This window comes from Podarcis tiliguerta (genome assembly GCF_965153285.1).
Source record: "Podarcis tiliguerta genome assembly, chromosome: 3".
Classification (NCBI taxonomy): domain Eukaryota; kingdom Metazoa; phylum Chordata; class Lepidosauria; order Squamata; family Lacertidae; genus Podarcis; species Podarcis tiliguerta.
Genome location: NC_139536.1, coordinates 53,874,403 through 53,901,604, shown reverse-complemented (window position 1 = coordinate 53,901,604; position 27,202 = coordinate 53,874,403). Strand labels below are relative to the sequence as shown.

The 27,202-nt window shown below is 42.4% G+C and overlaps 1 protein-coding gene across 1 annotated transcript in view; it reads right to left on the bottom strand.

Moving 5' to 3' along the window:
* Nucleotides 1-717: 717 nt before the first annotated feature.
* The window catches only part of CNKSR3 (CNKSR family member 3), a 59,364-nt gene continuing 32,879 nt past the window's right edge, over nucleotides 718-27,202 (bottom strand). Inside the window, exons 3-13 of the mRNA XM_083434167.1 lie at nucleotides 25,233-25,435; nucleotides 23,105-23,192; nucleotides 21,072-21,113; nucleotides 18,910-19,029; nucleotides 17,083-17,142; nucleotides 11,843-11,911; nucleotides 9,337-9,483; nucleotides 7,600-7,724; nucleotides 6,294-6,502; nucleotides 5,088-5,177; nucleotides 718-2,882 (exon numbers count right to left, since the gene is read on the bottom strand). Of these exons, the coding sequence (XP_083290293.1) occupies nucleotides 2,584-2,882; nucleotides 5,088-5,177; nucleotides 6,294-6,502; nucleotides 7,600-7,724; nucleotides 9,337-9,483; nucleotides 11,843-11,911; nucleotides 17,083-17,142; nucleotides 18,910-19,029; nucleotides 21,072-21,113; nucleotides 23,105-23,192; nucleotides 25,233-25,435 (1,452 nt within the window). The 3' untranslated portion in view covers nucleotides 718-2,583. The remainder of the gene's footprint in view (nucleotides 2,883-5,087; nucleotides 5,178-6,293; nucleotides 6,503-7,599; nucleotides 7,725-9,336; nucleotides 9,484-11,842; nucleotides 11,912-17,082; nucleotides 17,143-18,909; nucleotides 19,030-21,071; nucleotides 21,114-23,104; nucleotides 23,193-25,232; nucleotides 25,436-27,202) is intronic.

Genomic DNA, 27,202 nt, shown 5'->3' with positions numbered 1-27,202 from the left:
TGTTCAACAGTGGAATTTGCTGCCAAGGAGTGTGGTGGAGTCTCCTTCTTTGGATGTCTTTAAGCAGAGGCTTGACAGCCATATGTCAGGAGTGCTCTGATGGTGTTTCCTGCTTGGCAGGGGGTTGGACTCGATGACCCTTGTGGTCTCTTCCAACTCTATGATTCTATGATTCTATGATTCTATAAGTTTGGCTCATCAATGACCCCAAAGGAGTGGCTTCTGTTTTGAGCATCTATTGCCCAATCAAGGGAAAGAAGTTGTCAAGGGCAGTGTCAACTAGTCCTGCCTAATGCTTTTGAGAGCTCTTCTTCTAAAAACAATGCAAAACCAGGATCAGAGCCTGTCATGGTACTTTAGATGGATTGCATATTAGGAGTGGCAAATACTACACATATCTGCAGTGAAAATTTATGACGTATTATTCTAACCTTGCAATCTAAGGGAGACTGAGCCTGAAAAATACGAGTTTACCTAGTGTACTGCTGGTAAGATTTGAACCTGGGACTTCTTGGTTCACAACTCAGTGTCATAGCCACCTTCTCTCATGTGAAACAGTTTCAAAACAATTCCATGTGATGCTTCCATCTTGGCTAACAAAAGAATTAAAGGCAGACATGAACATATTCATTCTTTCCTGAGAACTGAGGTTACTTCCTGAACTGGACGAGAAATTTCAGGCTCGAGAGAGAGACCATTTTCTTAGTTACATCTTCCTTTATCATTATCTGAGGGAGATATTTAGCTTATATTTGAACTTCATACAATACACCTCACTTTCTACATCATACTTGCCTGGATCTTCAAAGAAAAAGTGAACTGCAATTTCAATTACATTTGGGTTTGTTTGCTTGTTTGTTTTACTGCTTCTTTTTAATTGAAACCACAAAGTTTTGAATACTATGAGAAAACATCATCAAGATGCAGAACAGCTGCACTAGCTTTGGTGAAGTTTGCTAGGCTGGTACCAATAGCCAGTTCAGCTTGAAAGGTAACTCAAGTTATGTCATTGTTTTAGCTTGTTTGTGAAAAACAGGATCGAATTTAGTTATAACCATATGCATTCTTTTAATGGTAAAAATTTGTGCAAATCCATTCAACCTAGTATAGTTGTGACAGTTTCCTAGACAGTTAATTTAACATCTGTCTCCCCATGCTTGTTATAAACTGCTCAAAAAAGCTTGCCAAGATCACATTTATCATGTTAGACAGCAGTGTAAAATGTGATGAATTCCTTTCATCAGTGTAGATGGTGCTGTTTTCAGACCATTCAAATAACTAATTTAATGGGGTGAGACCTTTTTTTTTGCCTTGGCTAATTAGTACCCAGTGATGTCAGAGACAAATGTAAAAGCTGCATAAAAGGTTAAGTGTTGTTGTTTTTTAAGAAAAAGAAAAGAAAGAAAGCGTAATTTAAATACTTTTAAATTATTTTAAACAAGATGTTCTTTGTGGATCTCTAACAAAAAAACCCTCTTTCCTACACTTGCTTTGAAAACAACAAATTATTTGCATCCAAACACTTCTGGCAAGTTCTCCCTTCCACAGACCACCCCAACTCTCACCCAATGCTACTAATTTAATGATGGCAAACAGTTTCTTCCCCAACACTCTGAAAGAGCAAACTGCCTTACAAAAATGTTAACTCATCACAAGTCAGCCTTTAAAGCCCAAATAATATAAAAACCAATTCAACCTTGAACCACAGTTGATGCTCCAGAAGCTTGCAGGGATTGCTTTCAGAAGAATACTTTGGTTAACAGCTATTCAGTCTTAATCATAAAAAAGCAATAAGATATATTCATTTTTACCATTGTCACTTGAGATGCATTTCCTTGGCATGTTGTAGCAATCCATGTCCTAATTGGATGAGTATTGCAGCAATTCAGGGAAGAACAATTTAACTGTACTAAGATTTTAATAACTGGAGGATCAACCAAAACAGCCTCACGTTTGTAACTAATCAGAACAAAGGAAGAAACTGCATTTTATTCCTGACAACAGTTGAGTCGTCTCCAGTCACTTGCAGGGCAACCACGTTGCTTAAAAGGGACGAGGGAGGGGGGGGAGGGGAAAACCTCCCCTTTTCTTCCTTCTTGGTCAGGATTGCAGCGTAGGAATCCATTTATTGCTGAGTGCTACATAGTCTGCAGATCCAGTAGGTTGCACAGCATCAGAGTCTTGTAGCAAATGAAGTGCCACCAGGCCTCATTACGATGCAGAGATTGCTTCTGCGTGGGTCATGCGGATTTCAGGTCAGCAGTGACCTCTGAATCACTCGAGCCTGATCGGTTTTTCTCCAGAGGACTGAATTCCCCCTCCACCCTTGGGCAGGTAGAAAAATGCTACGTCTTGCGATCTCTCTCCTCGTCTCTCCTCCTGCTCCCCCTTAAACAGACCCCCTCTCTCCAACTCCAGTGAATCTCGAGACAGAAACGTTGGGGAAAGGGCAAGCTTCTCCAGGGGGAGAAAATAAAATACAATGCAAAACTGCTCAGGTACTGCAAAACCATTTGAAGGTGGAGGGGAAGAAAAGGCACTTAATATCAAATACCCTAGAAAGTCAAAACGCAGCCAGTTAACTCAGTGAGTCAATAACTTGAGTCTCGTAATCCAGCTGACCAGAAGGGAGCGCTCTGTGGAGGAGGATTTCGTGGAGGAGGTCACCGGGAGCTTCTTGGCTCCATCCTCCTGGAAAGGGATCGTCGCACTGTTGTGAAGATCCACATTAACAAAACACCTGCTCCCCCTGATGTAGTCTGCACCCCTCACTAGCTGCCTTTCCGCCACAGGCCTGGAAAACGGATGCTGAAGTGGGGAACTTTCTTCAATGATGGGCGGGATTCTCTCATTGCTGAAGTACCGGCAGAGGGCATTTTCACCTGCAACGAACAAAGAAACCACACACTTATCAGAGCCAGCATAAGGAGATACAGAAGAGAGCGTTTCAACACCTCCAGCCAGTCTGAAGTTTTGGTGAACTGCCCCACACAGATTCCCCTCACCATCACCTCTCTCAAAGATTACTCAAACTTTCGTTCTGCTCTTCACCTCCATTTTATTTACTGTTGTACAAAGTTGAGGGTTTGCGTTTTGCTTTAGGGCTAAATTGTACAGGTACGTGCAAGTACTTGCATTAAAATCCTGACGGAAATAAGAGCTTTGGGAAGGGGCAATTTGGAGCAGAGAAGTGGGCAGAGTTGGGTGTTTAATCCTTCACCCACAACTTCTCCCCTGGAACTCCCCCAGCAGTTGTTTAGGCAAGAATTGTAGGGGGGAAAGTTACACGCCTTTTAAGAGAAACTGTAAGACGGAATGTGACAGAGGTATAGAAAATTATACATGGCATGGAGAAGGTGAATAGAGAGGAGTCCCGTCCTGTCCCGTCTCCCCCCTCATATGACTAGAACTCAGGGACGTCACATGAATCTGAATGTTGGAAGATTCAGAACAGACAAAAGAAAGTGCTCCTTCACACAGCAGGTGGTATCAAAGGCTACCAACTCAGATGGCTTTCAAAGAGGATTAGAGAATTCAGGGAGGGTAAGCCATGGTTGCTAGCCATAATAGCTATGTTCTGCCTTTAAATACCAGTTGCTGGGGATCACTAGGCGAGAGTGTGCAGCTGCACTTAGGTCCTGCTTGCTGACTTCCCACAGGCATCTGGTTGGCTACTGCGAGATGCTGGACTAGACGGGCCCTTGGCTCAATCCAGTATAGGTAGGTGGGTGTTTCCTCATACAACTTTCCAAAGTCCCATTCTCCTCACTTCTTCACTCAAAATCACCACTATCCCTAAAATCTGGAGCCATTTTGCTTTCAGCACACCATACTGTATGTAACATGGATTGTCTCTCACCTGCTTCAAAGCCCTAGAACACTGCTAAAATTATTATTTTGTATAAACTGACTCTAGTGCTAGTCCTTTAGGGTACAGCATTAAGGGGCATGAGGAATAACATCTCTCTCCATGAAATAAATCCCTGTATGTTGCACTCCTCAACAATGTAGTGGTTTTCTCTCTACGCTAGTATAGCTTAGTTTATGGTGACTGGCACTTACAGAAAGCGAAGCAGATTTGGCTCTCAGTACTGTATAAAGTAAATGAAGGAGGACCTTTGTGCAGTAGAGAACAGAAACACTGTTTCACACTGGCTATAACACTCACCTTTGTTTCCAATGTTGCAATACAAGGCAAACAAAAGCAGTAATGACTTTTGAACGTCCCTCACCTGTCTGCAAAGGTGTGCATTGAGCAACATATATGAGTGGCTAATCACTACATCCACGATCCGGAAGTCGTTCACAGTCTCTGTGTGTCACCCACTCTTACAATGTGTGTGTACATTTTTGTCAAGTCAGGTATTAGCTCATGTCTTTTAAGGACAGGTAAGGAGGACTGTGGCGCAGCAGCACATAGGCTGAATTGCACTGCAAGGCAAGCTTATGCTGCAGGCAATCATCTCTTTCTATTCATTTCATGGGCAAAAGCAAACCAGGTCTCAGTAGCTCACATTGTCTTAGAGAGAGACCACCTGGCCAATTGGCTTTTACAATGTGGAGGAATGGAGCAGAAGAAAACAGCAGAGAAAAATATATACACAGTATTCTGGTGCTGTGCTTTGAAGTTCAGATAATGAATCCTTAGTCCAGGACAATTTGCCAGTGCCAGCCTAAGATTTAGAGGAGCTTTCCATAATATACTTAGGAGCAACCAACCTACTTCAGAGCCTAACAAAGAGGTGTCACCTTACTGTCAAGGGACACAGTGGCATTAAAAGCCTCTGAAGACTTATACTAGACCATCCTAATATAAAATTTACCCAACTGAAATTTGTTAAAAACAGTAACACCTCACCTGTGGACCCAGGTGGGCCACCTCTTTACAGGAATAAAAAGAACCAAAGTTTTGCATTTCAACAGCTAGGATCCCCACTTCCGATTTTACTCATGGCAAACGCACAAGAGGATGTTCAGAATTTAGCAAGGTTTAACTGCACAGTGGACCCTTTGCTACAGGCCAGGGTAGTGAATGTACAGACAAGTGCATTTAAGAAAGCGGCGATCCTAGAGCACAATTTCCTTACCTTTTCTCCCCATTGCTCGGGGCCTAGAGAAAGGTTCTACACCTCCCAGCCAGTTTCCATCTGCAGGCATAGACAACGGGCGAGGCTTTCCTAAAGGCAACACAGAAGGGGTTTCAAGAAAGCAGCGCCGAGTTAACTTCATATTAGCTGATCTCAATGACAGACACAATGCGAAGAGTTTACACAATCTATTCAAAATAGGAAGAAGCTAACTGAGATGCTATACCAGCAAGCAACAGGATGTCTAATAAGCTTGGACTTGTAGCAGCTGCTCTGCCCTGTAGGAATGTGGGACCAGTTAAGATGGTCTGCCTCCAGAAACTAATGGAGGGTTTCTGAATGCTCTGGGGGAGTTTCCAACAGACAGAGCCAACAATTCTGCTAGGGCTCTCAGCTCTGTGTGGAATGGTGATAGGAGAACGGCCGTCACACAATCGCTTCCGGGGTTCCTCTTTGGAATGCAACTTGGTTTACTAAGAAACTGCAGGTGATGAAACAAATCCAGAGATGGCTAGAGCGCAAGTGGTGTAAAATTTGTTCTGAAGCTGACTTGGACACTTGCTAGGGCACATAAACACACCTATCAAGTAGCAATGGAGGGAGCTAAGAAGCTTTCCCATGTGGTCCAGAGGCTTGTCAACCCAAACATGGGAGTTGGATCTCTGGAGCCAACTATGAATGATTTGCCCAACACTTTGAGGATGAAGTCACTCAACTCCATAGCAATTTGGATGCCACAGCTGCAGTAGAGTGATGTGTCTTATGGGATCCTTTTTCAATTTATGTGGCCTGGTGATGGGACAGGATACGTGTGACTATCTTGAACCATCCTGGCTGTTGCCTGTCATCCTAAAAGAAGTAGCAGTGCGTCCACTCCTTAACAAGCAGGGATACAGGTGATGGTCTTTCCCTGCTATCTGCTCCCAGTGGCTGGTACTTAGCGACAGATTTGGGGATCTAATTTTCAAGCCTTTGCTTTACATTGGAGGCTTTGTCACATACACACTCCAACACCCTATTACCAGGCATAAGCAAACTCATCCCTCCAGATGTTTTTGGACTACAACTCCCATCATCCCTAGCTAACAGGACCAGTGGCCAGGGATAATGGGAGTTGTAGTTCCAAAACATCTGGAGGGCCGAGTTTACCTATGCCTGATGCACACAGCTTTACTCCTCAGCTGATAAATGTAACAATTTACTCACCATAGGATTGCGTTTTTTCCCTCATCTTTGCAGGAAAAATATTTGCTTCCATGGAATAGCCAGGCAATGGGTCGGAATCGGTAAGTGTAAACCTTCTCCTCCTGCATTCCTGATCCAGGAAGGAATTGGGAGATTCTGCACCTTTGGAACCAGGTAGGGGTTGTTTAGGTTTGCTGCCTCCTGCATAAACAAAACTCCCCTTCTCATCCCTGCAAAAATATAGGAACTTGATTAGCAATGAAAATATAAGGTATTGTGATTCTGCACTCATGGACGGTCCTTACTACCGTTTGGAAGTAGTGCGACTTTATAGCTGTTCAAGATTTGGCAAAAAAAAGGCAGAAAAAGTAAAAGGAATGAAGACATCATCAAGGGTGCATGAGTTGGGTCCTACAATTCTGCACAAGCACAGAAAAAGCATAAACTGTGGTACTAGGCCAATGATTCAGCTAAGAATGTTGGTTCTTCTCTGAAAACAAGCTCCTAGGCAGGATGCTTGAAGGTATGTGGGCAATGCATGGTGCCATCATAGACGCCAGAGAGGTTGTTGAACAAGGTTTCTGCGATCTGGAGTGAGTCTAAGCACTCTGCAATTCAGATTGCTCCTTCCACAGGATTAACAGCACCTGAATACATCATGCAAAATAGTCAGAATTTCCAGATAATGGATTACTCCCGCTGTGTGGGGCTGACCTTAAGGCTGGCCCAGAAGCTGCAGTTGGTGCAGAATGCTGTGGCTAGCATGCACTGAGGAGTGACCTGCTACTAGTGTGCAATGCTTCTGTTAAGGGATCTGTCCTGACAATCAGCTCTGGTGCATAAAGCCCTAAGCAACCTAGAACCTGTTTGCCTGAAAGACTGCCTTCTGACATCCTGCGTGAATCCTTATGTCATCCAGCAGGGCCCTAAGACACCCTAGAAATTTGTTTCATGTGTACCCGGGGCAGAGTTTTTAGGGCGACAGCATTCATATTTCAACATACACTCCCCATGGTAATTAGGTTGGCACCAACCATGTGTTCTTTTAGGTCCTTTTCTTAAGACTTTTTATTCAATCAGGCATTTTCATAGTAGCATTGCTCAATATTGTTCCTGTTCATTTTAGATATGGATTCAACATATTTTTATGGGTGTGAATTTTGCATTTTGCTTCTCTCTCTCTCTCTCTCTCTCTCTCTCCTCTTTTTCTTACACCCTGCCATGATATTTTAGAATGGTGAGCAGTTTATAGATATTCTACATCAATAAACAATAAATCTAAAATAAAGGTGCTTTGGGGTTAAGCATTAGGTAGGTATTGGCATACCGAGGAGCATATGGAATAGATGGCGGTGGAGGTATGTAAAGGTCCAGAATGGCTGGTTTTTCTTTCTTCAGGGAAGCATCCATGCTGCTTTCAGGTGACTGGGTAGTAGTTGCAGGTGGGCTGGTCTGCAGTGAGAAAAACAACAGGTAGTTGCTTCAGTAAATTAGACGTACACTATGCAACTGGCCCTTTCCATCTACAATGCGACAACATTCCTCATTTCATCTCTCACCTGAGCCACTGGAAACAGACACATTGCTTCTTGTTTTATGTTTACTGGTTGTGCTTCATTTTCCTTAGCTGCCTAGAGTTGTTGAAAATAAGGCTACAAGTAACAATTTACGGTAAACGTGGCTGTGTAACTCCAGGCACCCTTGGAAGAAACCAATAACCTGTATCCAAACCAAAAATCTGCAGTTTGTTGTTTTGTTTATTGCATTTCCAAATTAATAATAGTGAACTGCTATACTCTGGAACCATAGAAATGACTTGCTGAAGAAAATGAGCCCCTTGAGGCTTTTGTGAGATATTAAATATATCTTGATAACTTCTCTTAATTTTCCTTTCACGTTTTCTTAATAACCTTCCACATACGTTCAAAGGCAATGCACAAAATCTAATAAAAACAGTTACAGAACAGCACAAAACACAACAGGAGATTAGTTGAAATACAAAGCAAAGTGGTCACCTATGGCAGAGACCTGTCCATCAACTCGGAAAGCTAAGAAACAGCTACACAAGCACCTGTTTAGCACGTTCTTGCAGAGCAACAGCTTAAATCGTACACAGACAAAAGTGGTGGGAACTGTAGCTGCATCTATAAGCAATTCAATTATTAGCTTCCTGACAGTGTCAAACTACTCCCATAACATTACTTGCTCAGCCTCAAAATCATCATCTTCTTAAAGCTATTAATCCTCATTTCTTTTCCACACCCTTTCTCTCTCACACAGAGATGCCACAACATCCCAATTCTGCTGATGTTGGCAACTGGCAAATGCAAACACCACCATGAAAACAAAAGGGGGGAAATCACACAACTCAGCTAGGCTACAAAAGAACACTGGATAAAACTGCTCTTTTAGAAAACATAATCTCCCATCATTAGTTTTCCAGCCCATCGAGAATTTACTGTTTACTTCTAGAATTCATCAGTCCAAAAGATTATAAGCAACTCAGCCCCAAATGGCCTCACTATAAGTTATCTGTCCTGATAAACAGGATCCTTCAGGGATTAAAAAAAAACAATCATTCTCCCCCTCTCTTCAAACCCCAGCTGCCTTGTTCTTTTGGTATATTAGAAAGCTAAGGTAATTTAAAGGAAAATGAGATTTCACAGATTCTTTGTAATCAACTACCCTTTCTATCCTGGCTGCAAAACTAGTTAAATTAGTCAATGCAAAATACGTTGAAATTTGAGCTTCAGTGATTTCACAAGGGCTATTTATATATGCGCGTTACCACAGTACTCTAGTGCAAGAATTGGCTTAGTATCATTTTCCCAGCTCAAATAGATAGGTGGTATGACCTAATAAAGGCCAAAGTTGGTTGGGCCCAAGAGACTATACCAATTTCACATCCCACTAAAATCTCTAAGATTTGAACATTCTAACTGGCTGTTCCTTACCAAAGCCTGAGCATCTTCAAGAATAAGCACAAAATTTTATTTAAATCATGCAGACAATGAGGGAAGAAATCACTGGGAAGCCTGTCAGAGGCAAGACAAAACCTTGGTACCTGAACAAGTGGTGGTTTCCACCTTAGGTTTTTGAGTGGCGCAGGAGTAAAATTAAAAGAGCCTGTATGGCGTTTCTTCACTAATAGAGTAACGCCAGAAGGATTCTCACGGAGCTTCCTCACAAGGTTCTTCAGCTGCCATCCCACCTTCAAAACAAATCAAACAAACACTTAGAATGTCCGCTGCCCTACATCAGAGGCATTATCTTCCATAACATCATTGTGGAAATCACTTTTCATCACAAAATTATGAGGTCTAGGTTTGGCCAGAAGCTGTATAAGACTTCTCTGTTAGGATAGGCTTTTGGAGGCCATGGTAAAGCTGCTATAAAAATGCAGAGTTCCAGTGAACACTGTCTTCCAGCCTGTAGCCTCTGAGACGAGAGAGCTACGTATAAATTACAATATCACTTGCTCTAAGTAAACCCTACACCCCCAACCAAACCCAAATGACACATTTTAAGAAATGGCTTTGCAGGCAAAACAACATGGCAGAATAAGCTTATTACAAGATATAGGGGTGGGGGAAGGGAATTGCCTGACATGTCTACTGAGACACCTGAGTCTTGCTGAAAATATATGAGGGTCTAACTGACTGATTAATGCTCCTCTTACCCTCAACCAGTGGCACAGCGTGGGTTGCCAGTGCTCAGGGTGGGGCAACTGTTGTGCCCTCCCTGGTGGACTGGGCAGCTGAGATCTCCATGTGGCGGGGGGGGGGGGTGTGGGTGTGGACTCTACGTGGAGGGAAGGGAGAGCTGCCCCAGACTTGTCAGCCAGCCCAGGGTCCCTTCAACGGTCACACAGAAAAGAAGGTACCGCCCCAGCTCCAAAGGCCCAGCCCAGGCACGGTTTGCCGCCCCAAAGCTTTGGAAGGCAGCAGAAGCTCAGTCATGTTAAGGGGGCTTGCCATGGCGGGTGCCTGGTTATGTCCCTCTCAGAATTTTGGCCTGGGGCTACCCCCTTGCCCCCACACACTACGCCACTGCCCTCAAAAGACCCATATCTAGTGGTTTTGTGGTACTACCACGCCACATGGACTTCCCCAGAAACCAACGGAGCAAAAACCATTGATAAAAGGGATTCTGCTACGATCTCGATCACTGGTGGCGTGTTTTCCCCATTTTTAGCAGATACTGTTTGTGCTTGTCTGCAATTGTTTTTATATGCTGTAAGCGTCCTTGAGAACAGCAGCTGAAAAGGTGGGATTTAAATATTTTAAACAGACGGGCAGATTATGAAATGGCTGGGCAAAGGACAGAGAGAGAGAAAGACTTGGTTTGCTATTAGGGAGTGGATGCTTCCCCCTGCTTCGGTGCACCCTCCAGCCCTAGGGGGTCTCCATAAAGGTGCCACTGCCAGAACTCTGAGGGGGGGAGGGGTTTGTTTGCTTTTTGCCTATTTGGTATAAAGATGGGGTGTGGGTTGGCTAGGCACTAACACTATCAGCCCTGGAGCTACATTAGATATTGTTAACTGATCTATTGGTAAGCTTTTTTGCTCACTTAGATCTTTTCACCTATTGTAAATTAATCGTTAATTGTTTGCTTGTTAGTGAAACTATGATGGATTTTTATAAAGTATTACAGTTTAAACAGTTTATTTTCTGTGAGCTGTTTTGAGCATAAATACATCTGTGGAATATGTGGCACATATAAGCAAGCTGCCAATAACTATGATAGGGAGTTGGCTTATTTAAGCAGGCCCCCAAATCAAAGCCCTAGCACTTAATTTTGGGATGGGGAAGTTAGACAGCACATGGTCCCCAAATCAACAGCTGTGACTGCTGAGCAGTGGAAACCTTCAACTGGCAGCAAAGGCACAGTCTGCCATCTTCCCTACCTCACCCATTCTAGCCCGCTCAAAGGTGCAACTTTGTGCATGTGCCTAGAAAGGGTTCTCACAGGAAATGGCTGTCATCAGCTCACCCAACCCAGGATATCCCTGACTAAACAAAGAAACAGTTCTAGATGCTGGTATTGCTTGACTGTTCAGCCCAGAATTTTCCAGAAGAGTCAAAATAGCAGATTCTTCTGACTTTACCTGCTTCCATGAAGGACATTGCAAATCTATAGTTATGTTCCAGGCCCACATTTAGTAAACTTTTCATTTGGTGAGCCCTATAAAACATCTAATCATTCTTAAATAGCCTTGGTACTCAAATGTTTTCAAACGGAATTGTATTTCTCAGGATTTTTATTTTTTAAAAAAACAAGCTTAAGGGAATAAACTGATGGGAAATTCATTCTTTCCTTAATCAAAATGTTTTATGACCAACCTTTTATAAAAATTTCTAGCTGAATTTATAACATGAACTTGCTATTCTAGGGGAAACTGCCTTAATGGGAAAAGCACCATTCCAGCATTAAACCCCCCCCCCCAAAGAATTTAATTGAAAAGGCCAGTCACTGGTAAATGAAGATTAAAATCTGTCTTGTGAGCTTGCTCAGACTCTGAAAATTGCTTGGCTAAAAATAAAGGGAAACAAGAAATGCCCTTTACTCACCACAGTCTGGCGATTCACCTGGATCACTTCATCGCCTGCATGAATTTTCTGAGACCTATCAGCAGGAGACTGCAGAGGACAAAAAGAGGAGGGCTGAAATTTTCATTGCTTTGTCACTTAAAAACTACTAAACAGCTCCTTAGTTGGTGAGTGGTAAATTAAAAACCGCAGGATGACCTTGACAGAAAAGCCAAGCAGATAGGCATGCCTGTGAGATTTCTATGCAAGTAACAGCTGCCATCTCCATCACTAGACATCACAGCTATCAATTAAATAACCAGCAAAAGGCTGGTCAATATGGCAGGTGAAGTGTGAGAGCAGGAAGGGCTTGTCTGAGAACATGGAACCCAGGTGGTGGTAGGTTCACACCATTAAGTGTGTGGCACTGAGAACAGGATCACCCTGCATTTTTAGATGGAGGGCAGGTTTTGCTATCAGCTCAACAATGCATCATAATGCCGCTCTTTGCCATTCGCTCCTATAGGGACAACTAGCCATTTCCTTATATTGGAGATCATCACTGGGAGCAGCCAGTGGTGACCATGCCACTAACTGAGAATAGCACCTGCTTCTATCTACATAGCCCCACCTTTATATTTGCATAGCCACGCCTTAGGTTCTATTTCAAGGGCTCCTCTATATAGTGCAAGTGAACGTTTGGGACAGGCATATCCTTTCTATACAAAACAAAAGCAGCAGCAAGTGCCCGAAACTGTTGGAAACCACCCTGTGATCTTAATCAATAAACCCTTAATCAGATTTTAGATGTTGAGCAAACAAAACAAAAGTTTGCCTAAGGTCTCACAGGGCCACAAACTCTGCTGTGACTTTCTCCTGCCAAAAGCAAAAGCTCCTTTTGGCTAACCTGGCTTGTCCTGATGCGAGAGGTCAAGCAGAGCTTCAGCAGGAACAGTTTTTGTACCATCACAAGGATGAGCAATGCAAAGCTTATCCTTGTCACACAGGTGTTAAAGGCGCAGGAGTCGCAGGAAAGGAACACACAAGGAGCTTCTTCGGCTATACTATCCTTGACTGTGTGTCCAACTAGACCTGAACTGTCCATTCCAGTGGTGACTGGGGACCACTGGGACTGGCAGGGCAGAGTTCTATAAGCCTGCTGAGTTCTGCAAGCAGCAACACCGAGACCAAGGAGGAGGAAGCTTGCAAGCAGTGCCGCCCCACAGACTGGTTGTAAGTAAGAAGGCAGGCTGGTGAGGCAGCATCTCATTCACCATAACAGACCAGCCTCCACTGGTCCACACTTACTGCCAAGAGCTGTCCAGGATTGCAAGTAAAGGTCTTCCCCATCCTTTGAACTAGCTATACCAGGGATTGAACCTGGGACTTTCTGTGTTTCCACTGAACAGTAGCCCCTCCATGAAATCTCTTTGCATCAGGAACTGGCAAATCTACTCTGACTGCCAGAAAGAGGGTGGTGGGGAGATAAAGACAAAACCAAAAACACACCCAAACATGGAATAAATCTCTAGGAGTGCTACAAGCTCCCAACCCACCAAACAAGACACAGAACACCTAGTAGAAAGCCTTTTCTTTCACACAAACACACAGAAAGCCAGTTTCAGACACTCTGAGATCTGTAATTTTTATGTACTGCTTAAGAACTTCCATTATTAAGCAGAATGTTTAATAAAATAAAATATGCTGTTTGGGTTGTTGTTGTTCTTAAAGGAGTTACTTCACATCACTTGTGTATCTAAGGAAAATTCTAAGGAATATGAGTCACATGTTCACAGTCAGCAGTTGATGGTGCTACAATCAAGTGACAACTTGCATGGATTTTACCAGGGTCAGAGAACCTCAGGCGTCACAGATGTTGATGGACTCCAAATCCCATCAACCCACATCCAAGGGTCAGAGATGATGGGAAGATGTAGTCCAGCAATCACAAATTCCCCATCTTTAGATTAAATTGTTCTCACAGATCCAACAGAGTCTTAGTATTACCCTGCATCACATCCTCTAATTGCAAACTCAAGGCAAACGCCAAAAGCTATTTGGCCAAAAAGGTGCTACTGTTAAACAGGGAATAGATATGAGCATGTTCAGGAGAACCCTGAGGTTTGCAGGGGACACTCAGAAGAGTAGCCCAAGGGTGACCGAGCAACCATGGAATACTGAGCTTTACTTGGAAAAGAAAATGAACTATCCTCAAGGGAAACATGGCTGACTGGCTCCCTAACACAAGCATGCCCAAAGTCCGTTTTGGGGGCCTAATCCGGCCCACCAATCAGTTTAATCTGGTCCCTGCGGCAGTTTATTTCCTGGGGTAAAATCCTTAAAACTTCAACCCTAAAAAAAGGTCAATAACTTTGGTCAGCCCTTTGGTCGGCCCCCACGGCCCTTCACTTCATAAAATCTGGCCCTCTTTGAAAAAGTTTGGACACCACTGCCCTAAGCAGAAGCATTCCCAACTGCAACATGTCGTCTTGGGTCCCATTTGTCATCTCAGATTTTAAGGGAGGCAGCTTACATATTTCTGTTGTGAGTCCTTGGATCATAAATTCAAGCAATGGGAATGAGCCCCAGTCTGTGTTGCAAAAGAGTCACAAACCAAAATTATTTTGACAGAATGAGAGAGAGAAGAACTGTTGCAAAAAAGGGGGTGTTTTCATTACTTGTTGAGGCACAGCTAGGTAGCTACATGACACAGTCATGCTGAAAACCTATAAATCTGAGGAAGAGATTTAAGGCACAGCATGGACCAGGCAGGGAAAGCTTCCCCTACTTGAGCTTTCCCACCTGAAACTGCTTAATCCTAGCACTTTTCTCTCAGCGGGGGTCACCTCCAAAACACAGGGCCACCCCAGGGGGAAGGGAGACAGAGAAGTGGATGAAGTCATTTCAGAATGGGAAGTATGGAGGAAGGGAACAGCTTCCATATAACGCTTTAGAGCTACGTGTGCACACAACTTTCTATATAACAGTAACCCAGTTATATCACATGGTCTACCACTGCCGTATACTTAGGCCCTGACAAAGCAAAAACACTAAGTGAGCCTTTCCCAACCTTGTTCTCTCCAGTTGTTTGCTGGACTCCAAATCCCATCAGCCCCCGTCACCATCACCTATGCTTGGGGATGATGGGAGTTGCAGTCCAACATCTGGAGAGAACAAGGTTGGGGAAGGCTGAACTAAACCAACTGGGAGTTTTTGCAGAATACCCCCAAAACACTTTAAAAACCTTTAAGAACAACAGATTCTAAGACGTACAATTTTAGTTATTTCTGCTGCTATACCCCTGAACACCATGTTCCTTTTGTTTTAAAACCTGTCTCGAGCACACATGAAGCATTTTAGTTTGCATGTTCTTTACTGCTTACTCATCTAACAAAAAGCTTGCAAATTTACCTAGATTTCTCTTAATAGTAGGGAACATGCTGCAGGGTCAATTATGTGTACTGAAAGATAGAGGTGTTAAAAAACTTTTATCACAAATATCCTAACTAAGCCTTGTTAACTATCAGCAAGCAGCAGTTTGGCACCTAAATATTTACTCTGTTCTGTCCAGGAGACAGCACTCTCCTGCAGCTGTTGCTTTAAATGTCTCCAATGCCATTATGACCACTTCACATCCAGTGATACTCCTGACATCCCACTCATAGAGAAAGGAAAAGGTACTAAGCTAATGTGTGACTCATAGAACTGAAACAAATGTCTCATTTCCTCTGTTCCCTTATCAAGGGAAATGGAGGACAGGACAATCCCCTTGGGCTACCTGGGATGAGAACTGAAAGCCTCATTAGGAAAGACTCCCTCACCTTTCACCATCTGATCTGACGCATTCCGGGGGCAAAAACTACAGCAGCAGCACCTTCATAAAAGAAAGCTATTGGGAAAGTGAGGCAAGATGCCTGGGAAGACAGGGAACCTCCAGTGGGCAACTCCCTTTTCCCTTGGAACGGAAACACCTATTTGGCAAAGAATCCAACAGACGATCTCTCCGAGTACGCAATCATAGACGTCCAAAAATGTGCACTGCGCATACCAAGGAATATCTGTCAGGATTACGAAAATCCGTTTGCCAAAGCTCTCAAAGAAACAAACAATACAGCCCTCTAGGCTTGCATCATGAGTGTTTGCAAGATGACTGGAAAGCTCTGTTTGGGTCAGATCATTCCCACCAAAAGCAGGAAATCGCAAGCCGTTAAAAACAACTGGGAAATCCTGTCACCTGACTGGAATCGGACACGTCTCGCTCCTCTTGAATAACTCGAGAGCTTTAATATCTACCATCTCAGGCTCTCCTTTATCTACACTATTGGATGGACAGTGAATGAGAAGCAGCAGCAACTGCAATGTCTAGTCTCCACGTCTGAAAGGAATCATTCTACTAATTGTAAATCACTTGCTCCACTGTGGAGATATGCAGTCCCCAAGAAAGGAAGCTAGGATTTTTCAAGCAAGCTCTAAGAGAGATAAAGGAGATCCAAAGGTTTATGACTGCTAACCTGCTGTGTTTTCTTTAGGGAAGGAGGGAATCAGTAACAGTCCGCATGCTTATAAAATTCTGAGATATATGTGCCACGCAATCCAGGAACTTTTATTCAAACTGTAACTCAAAGTCATCAGATATTCTGACAGATTTAAACACTTGCACATGTATAAGTTTTTAAAGCTTTACAATCAGCATCAAAATCTGTATTTTCATTCTCAACTCTGCCAAGCGCTGTCTTTCAGTTCAGCAGAAATGTTATCATTCAACCAGCCTTTCCCTTTTGACCATTCAGAGGTTTTGCAATTAAAAAGATCTGTTTCTGTTATCTTGAAAAATGTGTTTGTCCCAGGAAGCAAATGGAATCTTACATTCTATTACTAGTCTAAACATCCTGCTGCTGCTTTTATAAAGGACAGAGCACATTATGGAAGTACATATTTGCTCAGCCAGCATTTACTAGACCAAACACTATAAGCGCTTTACTCAACAATAGTTCTGGTAATTCCAGTTATTTCAAACCCCAGCGGCATTTTGAAACACTCTTCTCTATTTGCATACTGCAAACTAAACTAAGGGGTTGATATTAGACAGGCAGACACCATCAGACAAGCACACACTTAATTACCACAGTCAATGATAAGTTAATGATAATGTTGCAAAACCCAAATAAATAAAAATATGACTTCAGAGTCTGCTTTTAATAAAGTTTGCTTCTTGGATCTCATCTTCATCTAAGATAGCTTTAATTAATTCTGTTTGGAGGAAAACATTAAAAAATACTCACGTTTTCTGTTGTTCCAGTAACAACATGCAATCCATCGTAAGTAGATTTTATATACATTCCCTAAGATGGATAGTTAAAAAGATAAATTTAGCACAACAGTAATTATAGTGCATCCACAATTATATTGAGGCTCTATAGAGACAACTATTTATGAAGAGCAACTTTTCCCATAATCCCACTCTGGCACCAGTCCCAATGAAACACAGTTTAACTGTGTAAACCCGGTCACCAACCTTTTTGGACTCATGGACACACTGAAGGATTCGTCAGTGGCATCCAACACATACTGCAACCAAGCAGACACCACAAACTACTGTATTTTTTGCTGTATAAGACTCACTTTTTCCCTCCTTAAAAATAAGGGGAAATGTGTGTGCGTCTTATGGAGCGAATGCAGGCTGCGCAGATATCCCAGAAGCCAGAACAGCAAGAGGGATTGCTGCTTTCACTGCGCAGCAATCCCTCTTGCTGTTCTGGCTTCTGAGATTCAGAATATTTTTTTTCTTGTTTTCCTCCTCCAAAAACTAGGTGTGTCTTGTGGTCTGGTGCGTCTTATAGAGCAAAAAATACGGTATTTACTGATATCAACAGAATGCTGCTTTCAGGTCTAATTTCAGCAGGGGGACAGGCCAGGAGGTGACAGGGTGCTGTGGACAACCAAGAAAGTCCTCTGGGGGCACCATACCGGCCACCCCTGGTATAAAAGGAGTGAGAGAGTGTCTCACTGCAGATAAGGGAAAAGTTCATCAATTCAAATCCTCTTTTCTAATGGGAATTGCTTATCTTGAGTCTCATGCAACTCAACAGAATAGCAAAACTGAAGAAGGATCTGATCTAGACAATTTTACTCCTAGGGCAACCTGGATAAGGAAAAAGTCTTGGATTGCAAGGCTGAGCCAAGGATTCCTTTTGGGTTTCCCCTTCAGTCCTTTAAAGAATTGCATGTGAAGGTATAGAATCACAGAATTGTAGAGTTGGCAGGGACCATGATGACTGATAAGAATGCATCCTTTTGTGTAGTTAAAATAAAGTATTTCCCCATCATCACACGTGCGCACACAGCTCCAAGTCATTGCGGAGGTGTACTATCCAATGGGTGTCCATGAGAGCAAAACCAAAATATACACATTTGTTGCCAGGAGCTATTTGTAGCTTCTTCCCATGAGCTACACAAACAAAAATTGGGAAAAACAGTTTGACTCAGAGACCCTGATTGGCTGGGAGACAAACTGACAGACAAAATGAAAACACAATATGTTAATTTTCCAAGGTATACAACAATGTCTCCTGAAAACCTGTTGTCAGGATACAACGTAAGCAACCTTTCTTGATAAACACACAATATATGCAGAATTCGGCTCTTTTTTGGTGCAAAACATTTTCTTAGGAGGGTATACACCACTCGAACAGCTCTGCTTACCTCAAACTTATTGCCACTGAAAGGGGTAGGTCTTTATTGTCTAGTTTTTACATTATTAAACTAAATAACTTGTTCCTTCTGTCAGCATCTTGACATTTGCATTCTTAGTAATGTTACAGCTCAACAGCAGCAGTAATGGCTTCCTTACAAAGGTATCAATGCTGGTATGGAGCTCTCTGTTGTAAGATCTTATCCACCCCTCTAGGTACACAGGGATACCGAACAGTAGGATCCCCTATTCTTTGTCGAAAAGATTGGAAGTTCCTATGCACGTGGAGCTCTGGATTGTGTACTTAAAACACCAGTTTCATCACATTAGCCTTCAAGGACTAGGCCACTATAAATGCACTTGAAAAAAGGCTAAGTGGGCAGCAATTCAGGATTTTGAGGAAGGAAAACATTCTTACCAGGCCTTCCCCAGGTTTGATGTTAGTTAAATGAACCTCCTCGAGACACGCACCCTGGCTCATCAACGGATCAGTTGTAGATCGGATTGTCTTGTCGCAAATTCCATTTAGAACCTTGGACTAAAACAAAGGAAGAACGCCAGGATTACTTTCGCAATTTTTGCCTTACAACAAAACGCAGCCCCTCTGTCCTCCCCGCAAGCAAAGGGGTCACTGCTTCCAGATTTATAGGCTGCAGCAGCTGTTAGCACTACCTTTCATCAACTACATCTGGTAAGAAAGCTGCCGGTCCTTTGTGACATATTCAAATCCTGCAGCCATAATTCAGGCTTTTGTAACGTGAAGCAAGGCCACTAATGAGCTCCACAAAGGGCTGCTCTTGTTTACAGTTGGGAAGCTTTGGATACTGAAGAGCACAATGGCCTACTCCTTAAAGGAAGAGGGTCAGAGCATCATATGCACCGACGCCTTGTTCAGAGTCCAATTGTATATGACCTTTAAAGCCCTAAATAGCTCAGATTCTTGGAGACTCCCTCCACTCTTAAATCCTAAGACTTTCATCATCACTGATCAAGAACATCGTCTCAGTTTTATCACTTATGCACCAAATCATAAAAAAAAGGAAATGCAAATGTGTGTTTTCTTTGTGGTTCCCCTCAACAATAACATCCTTTCCCCCTGGAATCTCACAAAAATCCACATTAATTAAGAATTTCTCCCCTCCCCCACCCATAAGCATTTAAAGACTTTTCTATTTGGGTACGGTTAATTAGATCCATGCAGGTGGAATTTTTAACATTTTATATTTAATTCATTTTTTTTCACTGTTAGGTAAGCTGCCTTTAATTCAAAATAATGATGTATGTTTGGGGTTTTTTTGTTGGGTGGGGGAAATTAAAATTTATTGTAAAACAGCAATAAAAATTTAAAGATACACCAAACAGCTAATACATACAGGATGGTGCCTTGACATTCTGAGGACAATGTAGGCAAAGTGAGAAGGAGCTGTTGTAAAAGTTTAGCAGTGCAGCAAACACTTTGCATACACAAAACCCCTAAGCAAGAGCTAGGGCATCTCATTTTTAAATGGATGGCAGCCAGCAAGGTTGTGAAAAAGGAGAGCCCCAAGACCTTAGAAAAGGCATTGACAGACCAAAAAAATGGGTGGGATGTTTGGGGACAGCAATCTGACTCAGTATACGTAATACTTAACAAAATGACTAACACACATGCCATTTTTTACAGTTAAATAAATAAATAAAAGCAAAAACAAAAAGTGTAGTAACCACTGCAATGCATACATGGAAGGGAATATGGAAAATTGGGGGCGGTGGACGGTAAAATACTCTTTAATTGTTCTATGTTTGATTGAAATGTATGTGTGTTTATTTTTAGCTATTGTGAATTCCTAAGCACCTATCAGCAGGCGGAAGGCCTTATCAAAGAACACAGCCTGATTCGTGCCAAAAGCAGGAAGAGATGATTAACCACTGCAAAAATATAACAAGCATGGCAATGCATCCCTCTTCCAGTCACAAGACTACTGCAAAAATATTTGGGAAAACTCCCTTTCAGACCAAGTGCAATTAGAAACCATCAGGAGTGCAGGTCTTCTGTAAGAACGAGGTACATTTGCTGCCACACTGACAGCTTTACTGCTCCTGGGCTTTTGAATGTTTGGGTGTCGGGACTTTTTCATGTGTCAGAATGCTAATGTATGCCTATGCAATAATGTTTGAAGAATTAGCCGGCAACTCCTTAGGCAAGTAAAACAAAATAAGCCCTCAGTTTGTTACTTTAGTATTTCAGCAGTAAATTATAAAAAGCGGTGTGTTTCATTTATATACCTCGAAGCATAGCAACAGCAATTGGCTTCGTTCCACTTGCTCCAAAGTGTCACACTACAAGTGACTTCAGATCTCTTGCACTTCCTGATTCCCACTCTTCTCTATCATCCAATAAGGAACTTGTGCTTCTTCCCACGAGACAAGGGGAAGGAGTTCCATCACGGATGATAGAGAAGAATGCAATGCAAGCAGCACAAGGTACGTGAGCTCCGTTAACACACAAAGCTTCTTTTCAAATCAGTATTGTCTCTTAAGACCAGTTTTGAACAGGAAGGCATTCAAAGAAAGAGTTTAAACATAAACTTTTGCACTTACTACACTGAGAACTTTATCTTCCATTTCAGACACAGGGCAGTCCTTTTTTTAAAAAAAGAGAGAAAGCAAATATTCTATTAGCGGAAAACCCTTATGCAGCAGTAAACTGACACTTTTGACACTGCTGACTTGTACAGTAAGTCAAAGATGTATGGAATACAGTTGACATTTAGATGCCTTTGGCAACGGTCCAGAGAGGCTTGCTCTCCATGCGGAAACACAGTTACTCGCATGCAGCAACGATTCCCTTCATGCAAGCAGATTCTGCATGCACCTTCTACAAGAAAAACCCAGTGGAACCCAAGGAATCCCATTTTACATTTGCAAGAAAATTCACAGGTGATTCTGGCAATATATCTGCACCTTCCATGATCTGATTCCGCTAACAAGAAATATAAGCATATCACATCTAGCACACATCTAGCGGCTTAGTCATGCTAGCAACATGACCCGGTAGCTGTACGTCGGCTCCCTCGGCCAATGGAGCGAGATGAGCGCCGCAACTCCAGAGTCGTCCGCGACTGGACCTAATGGTCAGGGTTCCCTTTACCTTTACCTGGAGACAGCAGGGACTGAACCTCGGACCTCTGGCATAAGAAGTGTGTGCTCTGCCACTGAGCTACAAGCCTTCCCTTTCAACATGCACTTTACAACATGCATTGTGCCTTTCATGAACAGAAGGCATTTCTGCTCACACAAGGGGGGCAGGGAGCTCTGATTTATGCTGGTCCCCCCCCCCCTTTAACAGTACACTCCGACACTGGATCCCACTCTGCTCTGAAAGGTCTTCGAGTTTCCGGGGGGGGGGGGGGGGCAATGTTTGGAAGCTGTGGCCAGGAAAGCTCTACTGTACCAGTGAAACTCCATTTGCACTTCTTGATTCAGAATGTGTGCACACATTTAAAGCCTTTGGTCGTGTGTGTGTGTGTATACTTTTAACACAAAAATAAAAGAACCCTCTCCAAATACGCCACTGAAAGAATTCAAGCCAAAGTATTATTTACTCAGCAAAAACTACAAGGAGACTTTGAACTAAAAGAAGCTCATTTAGAAGATTATAGTGTTTTCTCTACTTTTGAAACAGTGCATAAGCAGAAATTTCAAGATGGACAGCCTAGCTTAAATCTAGGGGAGACTTTAAATATTTAGCATTCAATCCAAGATGGGAAGGGGCATGGCCAGTGAACAGCCATGTTGCTAAATTCTGGGCAACAATGCTACTTTTCAGGGAAGACTGCCTCTCAAAGTGGTTTACATTCATATAAATACATAACAGTAAAATATTAAAAACTTAACATTATCTAATTATGTTTTAAAATTATAAAACTGGAGGAAGACAAAATAGGCCATTTAAAATGCATCTCAACATCCGCTATGTCTTAAATCAACCCCCAAAGGCCACAGTAAAGAAATGAGCATTTAAAGTATATTTAAAATAGAACCAGAGATGTGCCCCATCCACTATAAAGTTTTATAACTGAAGGGGCTACTGCAGAAAACACACATACCTACGCATAATGAGAACTGGTTTATCACAAGACAGCCTTTATACCACACTGGTCGATAAAAAGAAAATTCAAATAAAGAAAGAATTACAAATTATCTAGGGAAGATTAATGCTTGTACATGGCCCAAATTTTCATAAAATGTGGACCACATACCCATGCAATAAAATGCTGCAGAGTAACTGGGTGACTTACAGGTGTGGAGTTTTACAAGAAGTTAAATTAACAGCATTGCCAAGTAAATAAAACAAAAAACAATACTGGGAGGGTTTTGTCCCCCCCCCCCAAGTGTTGACTGTGGGAGGCCAGAGCAACAAAACTTGGCAACGATCTCCATACACCTGCTTCCTCTAATGATTTCTAAAAATCCCCAGGACTCCAATTTGTTCTGTTACCAAGCTACATGTAAAATTGTAATGCGGTTACTTCCACACACCCAACGTTTTGCCCTCCTTTTTGTAAAATGTGGATGGAACAAGGTCAGATGGAGATTGGTTGGTGGGTTATATACACAGTGTATCAACTGACCTTCTGAACAGTGGTAGTAAGATCCAAGCAGAGCTGAATGATTTTGTTCTTAGTCACAGAAAAGTCAGCTATCCCTGTAAACGGCGTTCTGTGGTAAGAAAAGAATGCGTCTTTAAGAAAAAAGAGAGGCCACACAACAGTAGTCATTACCACAAGCTTAGTATATTTAATAACAGGTCTGCTATAAACTCCCGTGCTTGTTGTTTTAAAAGAAAACCTTTTTAGTTAGGTCATAACTCTTTTTATGGCTGCTTATGCCCTAATCCAGATATCGAAAACTCTGCTTGCAATGAGTTCTCATCTCACCCGGTTCTTCTGATCACGGGAAAGTCGAGGTTTGTCCCACTTTCACGTTGTGCTTTGCCAAAAGTGGTGGCGTAAGGACAGAAAGGGGAAAGCAAACCAGGAAAGGCCACAACATATAGCAGCCCTGAAACTAAGTAACTGGTCCACAGTATTCAAAAGAAAGATTTGCGATGAAGTTATTACATATTTACATACTACATATGCTAAGACAGTCTCTAAGCAGTTCACCAAACAACAAATACAATACAGTGGTACCTCGGGTTACATATGCTTCAGGTTACAGACTCCGCTGACCCAGAAATAGTACCTTGGGTTAAGAACTTTGCTTCAGGATGAGAACAGAAATCGTGCTCCGGCGGCGCAGCAGCAGCAGCGGGAGGCCCCATTAGCTAAAGTGGTGCTTCAGGTTAAGAACAGTTTCAGGTTAAGAACAGACCTCCAGAATGAATTAAGTTCTTAACCCAAGGTACCACTGTATGCACATACTGTATTATAAACAATGAAATTGGGAAGGGGGGGGGGACTACAATATAATGTGGATGAAGAAAGAATGCAGAGAGCTGCCAGTCAGCTGCTCCAAGCAAAAACAAAATCCATTTCAGCTTCTCAACAAGATCCTGTCATTTCCACAATCTCTCTCATGATGTCTCTTCCTGTCACACTATCAGGGTTCTTTGGAGGGCTGGCAGGATGTGAGAGACTTTTGTGTTTATCTCGGGCCTCAAACTGGGGAAATATCCGCAACTGTCTCCATAGATCAGCCTTCACCAACCTGCTGCGCTCCAGCTGTTTTTGGACTACAATTCGTATCTGGCCCTGGCAGTACAGTTGTGCTCGATGAGGCTGATGGGAGTTGCAGTCCAAAACAGATAGCAGGCACAAACTTGATGAAAGCTACCTTAACTTATCAACAGTATAAGCCAGCCAGAAGATGAAAGGAATGCTTTCTGCCTCTCAGCCCTTCACTTCTCTGGGGCGACTCCAAATTCCCTATTATCATATAGTGGAGAAACAGAAAATTCAGGCTGCAATCCTAAACCATTTACCTGTGAGAAAACCCCACTAAATTCAATGGGATTCTTTTCTGAACAGCTATGTATTGGATTTCACTGTAAGTCATGGAATGATTATATTTCATTGTTGTTTTAAGGGAATTTGGGTCAAGTATGGCCCAATGCAAAGTGGCAAACTTCCATGTAATCCTTCCTTGCAGTAGCATATGGGAAAACAGTACCACTTTGAGGTGCAATATTATTTACTGTACTTTTTTAAAAAATTAACAGGATTTATATACCATTTAATCGTCAAAAACTCTACACAGTTTATATGAAGATAAATTAAAATTGCTGATAAAATCAGATGCTAAAAACAAGTTAGCTTAAAAATAAAATAAAAATCAGCAGTTTTAAAAATACGCATTATAAAATAAAATTAGATATTAAAATAAGTGTTGTATTTACATATCTGTATAGACTTGCTGAAACAAAGCATTTTTAACAGGCACCAAAATAGTACAGCGAAGGCACATGCCTAATATCAATAGACAGGGAGTTCCAAACTGGAGGTGCTGTCATGCTGAAGGACACTTGGAAAAGTCCTACTTCCACACTTAAGATACTGCAAGATAAATGCTATTTGTAAACAAAGACTCCCTGGAAGGCAAGCAAGGAAAAATGTCTATGTCCCAGCTTCCCTTTAAAGTCTGCCTTGGCGGCGGGGGGGGGGATGTTTGGAGGGGGAGGTTGGAGGAGGGAATACAATTCTTAAAAGATATGGATTACCTTCTTATTGTTTGTGTTTAAAAGCATACAAGATATCCTACCTGTCCAGCCACGTCAGCAAAGCCTTAGCAGCACCAATAAGCTCCACCACTGAGGTAAGGAATTCATTAGGAGGCTTGCGTGAGGTATTTCCATCATAATTTGAACTTTTCCTCCGGCTGCCAATGTAGTTTTGCAGATTGTTGGAAGAAGCTCGTAGCTTAAGAAGCAAGTTCTTCATGTTGTCCGTTTCGAGACCATAATTCTGTGGAAGGAATTTTAGTTTTATTTCTTTTTTTAAGGAGCAATCATGTCTTTTCAAAGTATTTTTGAAAGCATGAGGCAAGCCGCCCTACAAAGGTGTTGGTAGTGTCGCGTGTGTTCTTCCAACATCCATCTCTTGGGTACATATGTATATATTCTTCAAAATATTAATAAACAAACAAACAAACAGCAACCTTAAACACAGTTTGCCAAATTTGGTCCTAGTTTGCATTCCTGAATTTGCAAACCCTAGTTACCGAGGTTCACTTGAAAGTAAAGTAAAGTATGGCTTGTTGAAAGTGGTAAATTCACAAAAGTGTAGGGAAGGGGTCGGCAAAGTTTTTGTGGCTTAGGCCAGTTCACCATCCCGCAGGCACCGCGGTGGGCCAGAGTGCGCGCACACACGCATGTGCAAACGCTATTTCCGGTGTTCCTTCTGGTGTGGAGGAGGCTTGTGCAGCATCCCATTGGCTGCAGGAGCTTCCTGCAGCCAATGGGAAGCCAACCAGCATCGCAGAAGGTGGTCCCCACTCTGCTCTGTGCCAGTATAGCGTGACGCATGAGAGCCAACCGAGTGGGCGGCGGGGGTCCATGGGCCTTAGGTTGCCGACCCATGGTGTAGGGGGCAAAGGGAGGAAGCAACATACAAGCGAGGGGCTTCTGTGTGTAATGCCACCCCGCCACCCCACACCCCTATTTCAAAAAACTGCTTTAACCATAATTTGAGGCTGGTTTCTGTTTTCCTATGACGCAGTTCAAGAACTATGAAAACTTCAAAGCTGGATGCAGCCAAGACCACAGGCAGACATGTACACAGGCAAATGATAAACTTTACAATTCCAGTCCCTAAAATTCTATCATCTGTACACAGCCAGCAATTGAGGATAAGTTCTTTTCTACATAAGGCAGCTCTCAGGCACTAAGAGGTTTAATAAATAAATAAAGCAAGCATTTAAACACAGTAGTAATGTAAACCAACCACCTTTCAAAATTACTTATAAACAAGCATGACAAGTTGTTCCAATGTGAGTCCTCCATCAGTTTTTTTCCATTCCCTTTTATAGGACACCAAGAGATTTGTTTTTGTTATTATGCTGCTTTACCTCCCACACGCTTTAAATCCGGTTACTGGCCAAGTTCTTCCAGCTATATATACAAGCCAACACAGGCACTCTTTTCTATTAACCCTCAAATGCTGCTAATGGGCAAGGAATCCCCTCTAAACATCACCCCCTCTAAGAAAGGGTAAAAGCGCTCAACAGTGAGCCACTGTTTGGGTCAAGCAAGTTGCAACAATCATATGGCACGAAACAAGGAGTTTTCTGAGCTGCTGAATTCTCAGGGTCTATATTTCAAATAATTAGGCGTCATTATAAAATGAGGGTGTAACTGCATGATTAACTCCTGCAAGCAATTATGCAATGAGGAGCAACCCATTATTCCAATTTATGTCTGCATTTGATTGTCATGCTAAACTGTAGCCCCGCATAATGTGACTGAGCCACAGCAAGCCTTGGGTGTTTGTTTTTACCCTTCTCCACATGTGACTGGGAGGAGGAATTTCGGTTTCCGCTTACTTAACCACAGCTTGCCATGTCATTCGAACATGGAACTGTGGTTATGCTTAACTATGGTTAGTTTCAGCAAGCTCACTTTGACATTGGCAAGAAGATTACATGTTTTAAACCAGGATTGCAGGCAGGGAGGATGAAAATCAATGATTTTTAAATATATATATATATATTTGAAAATCAGTTTTATTTAAATT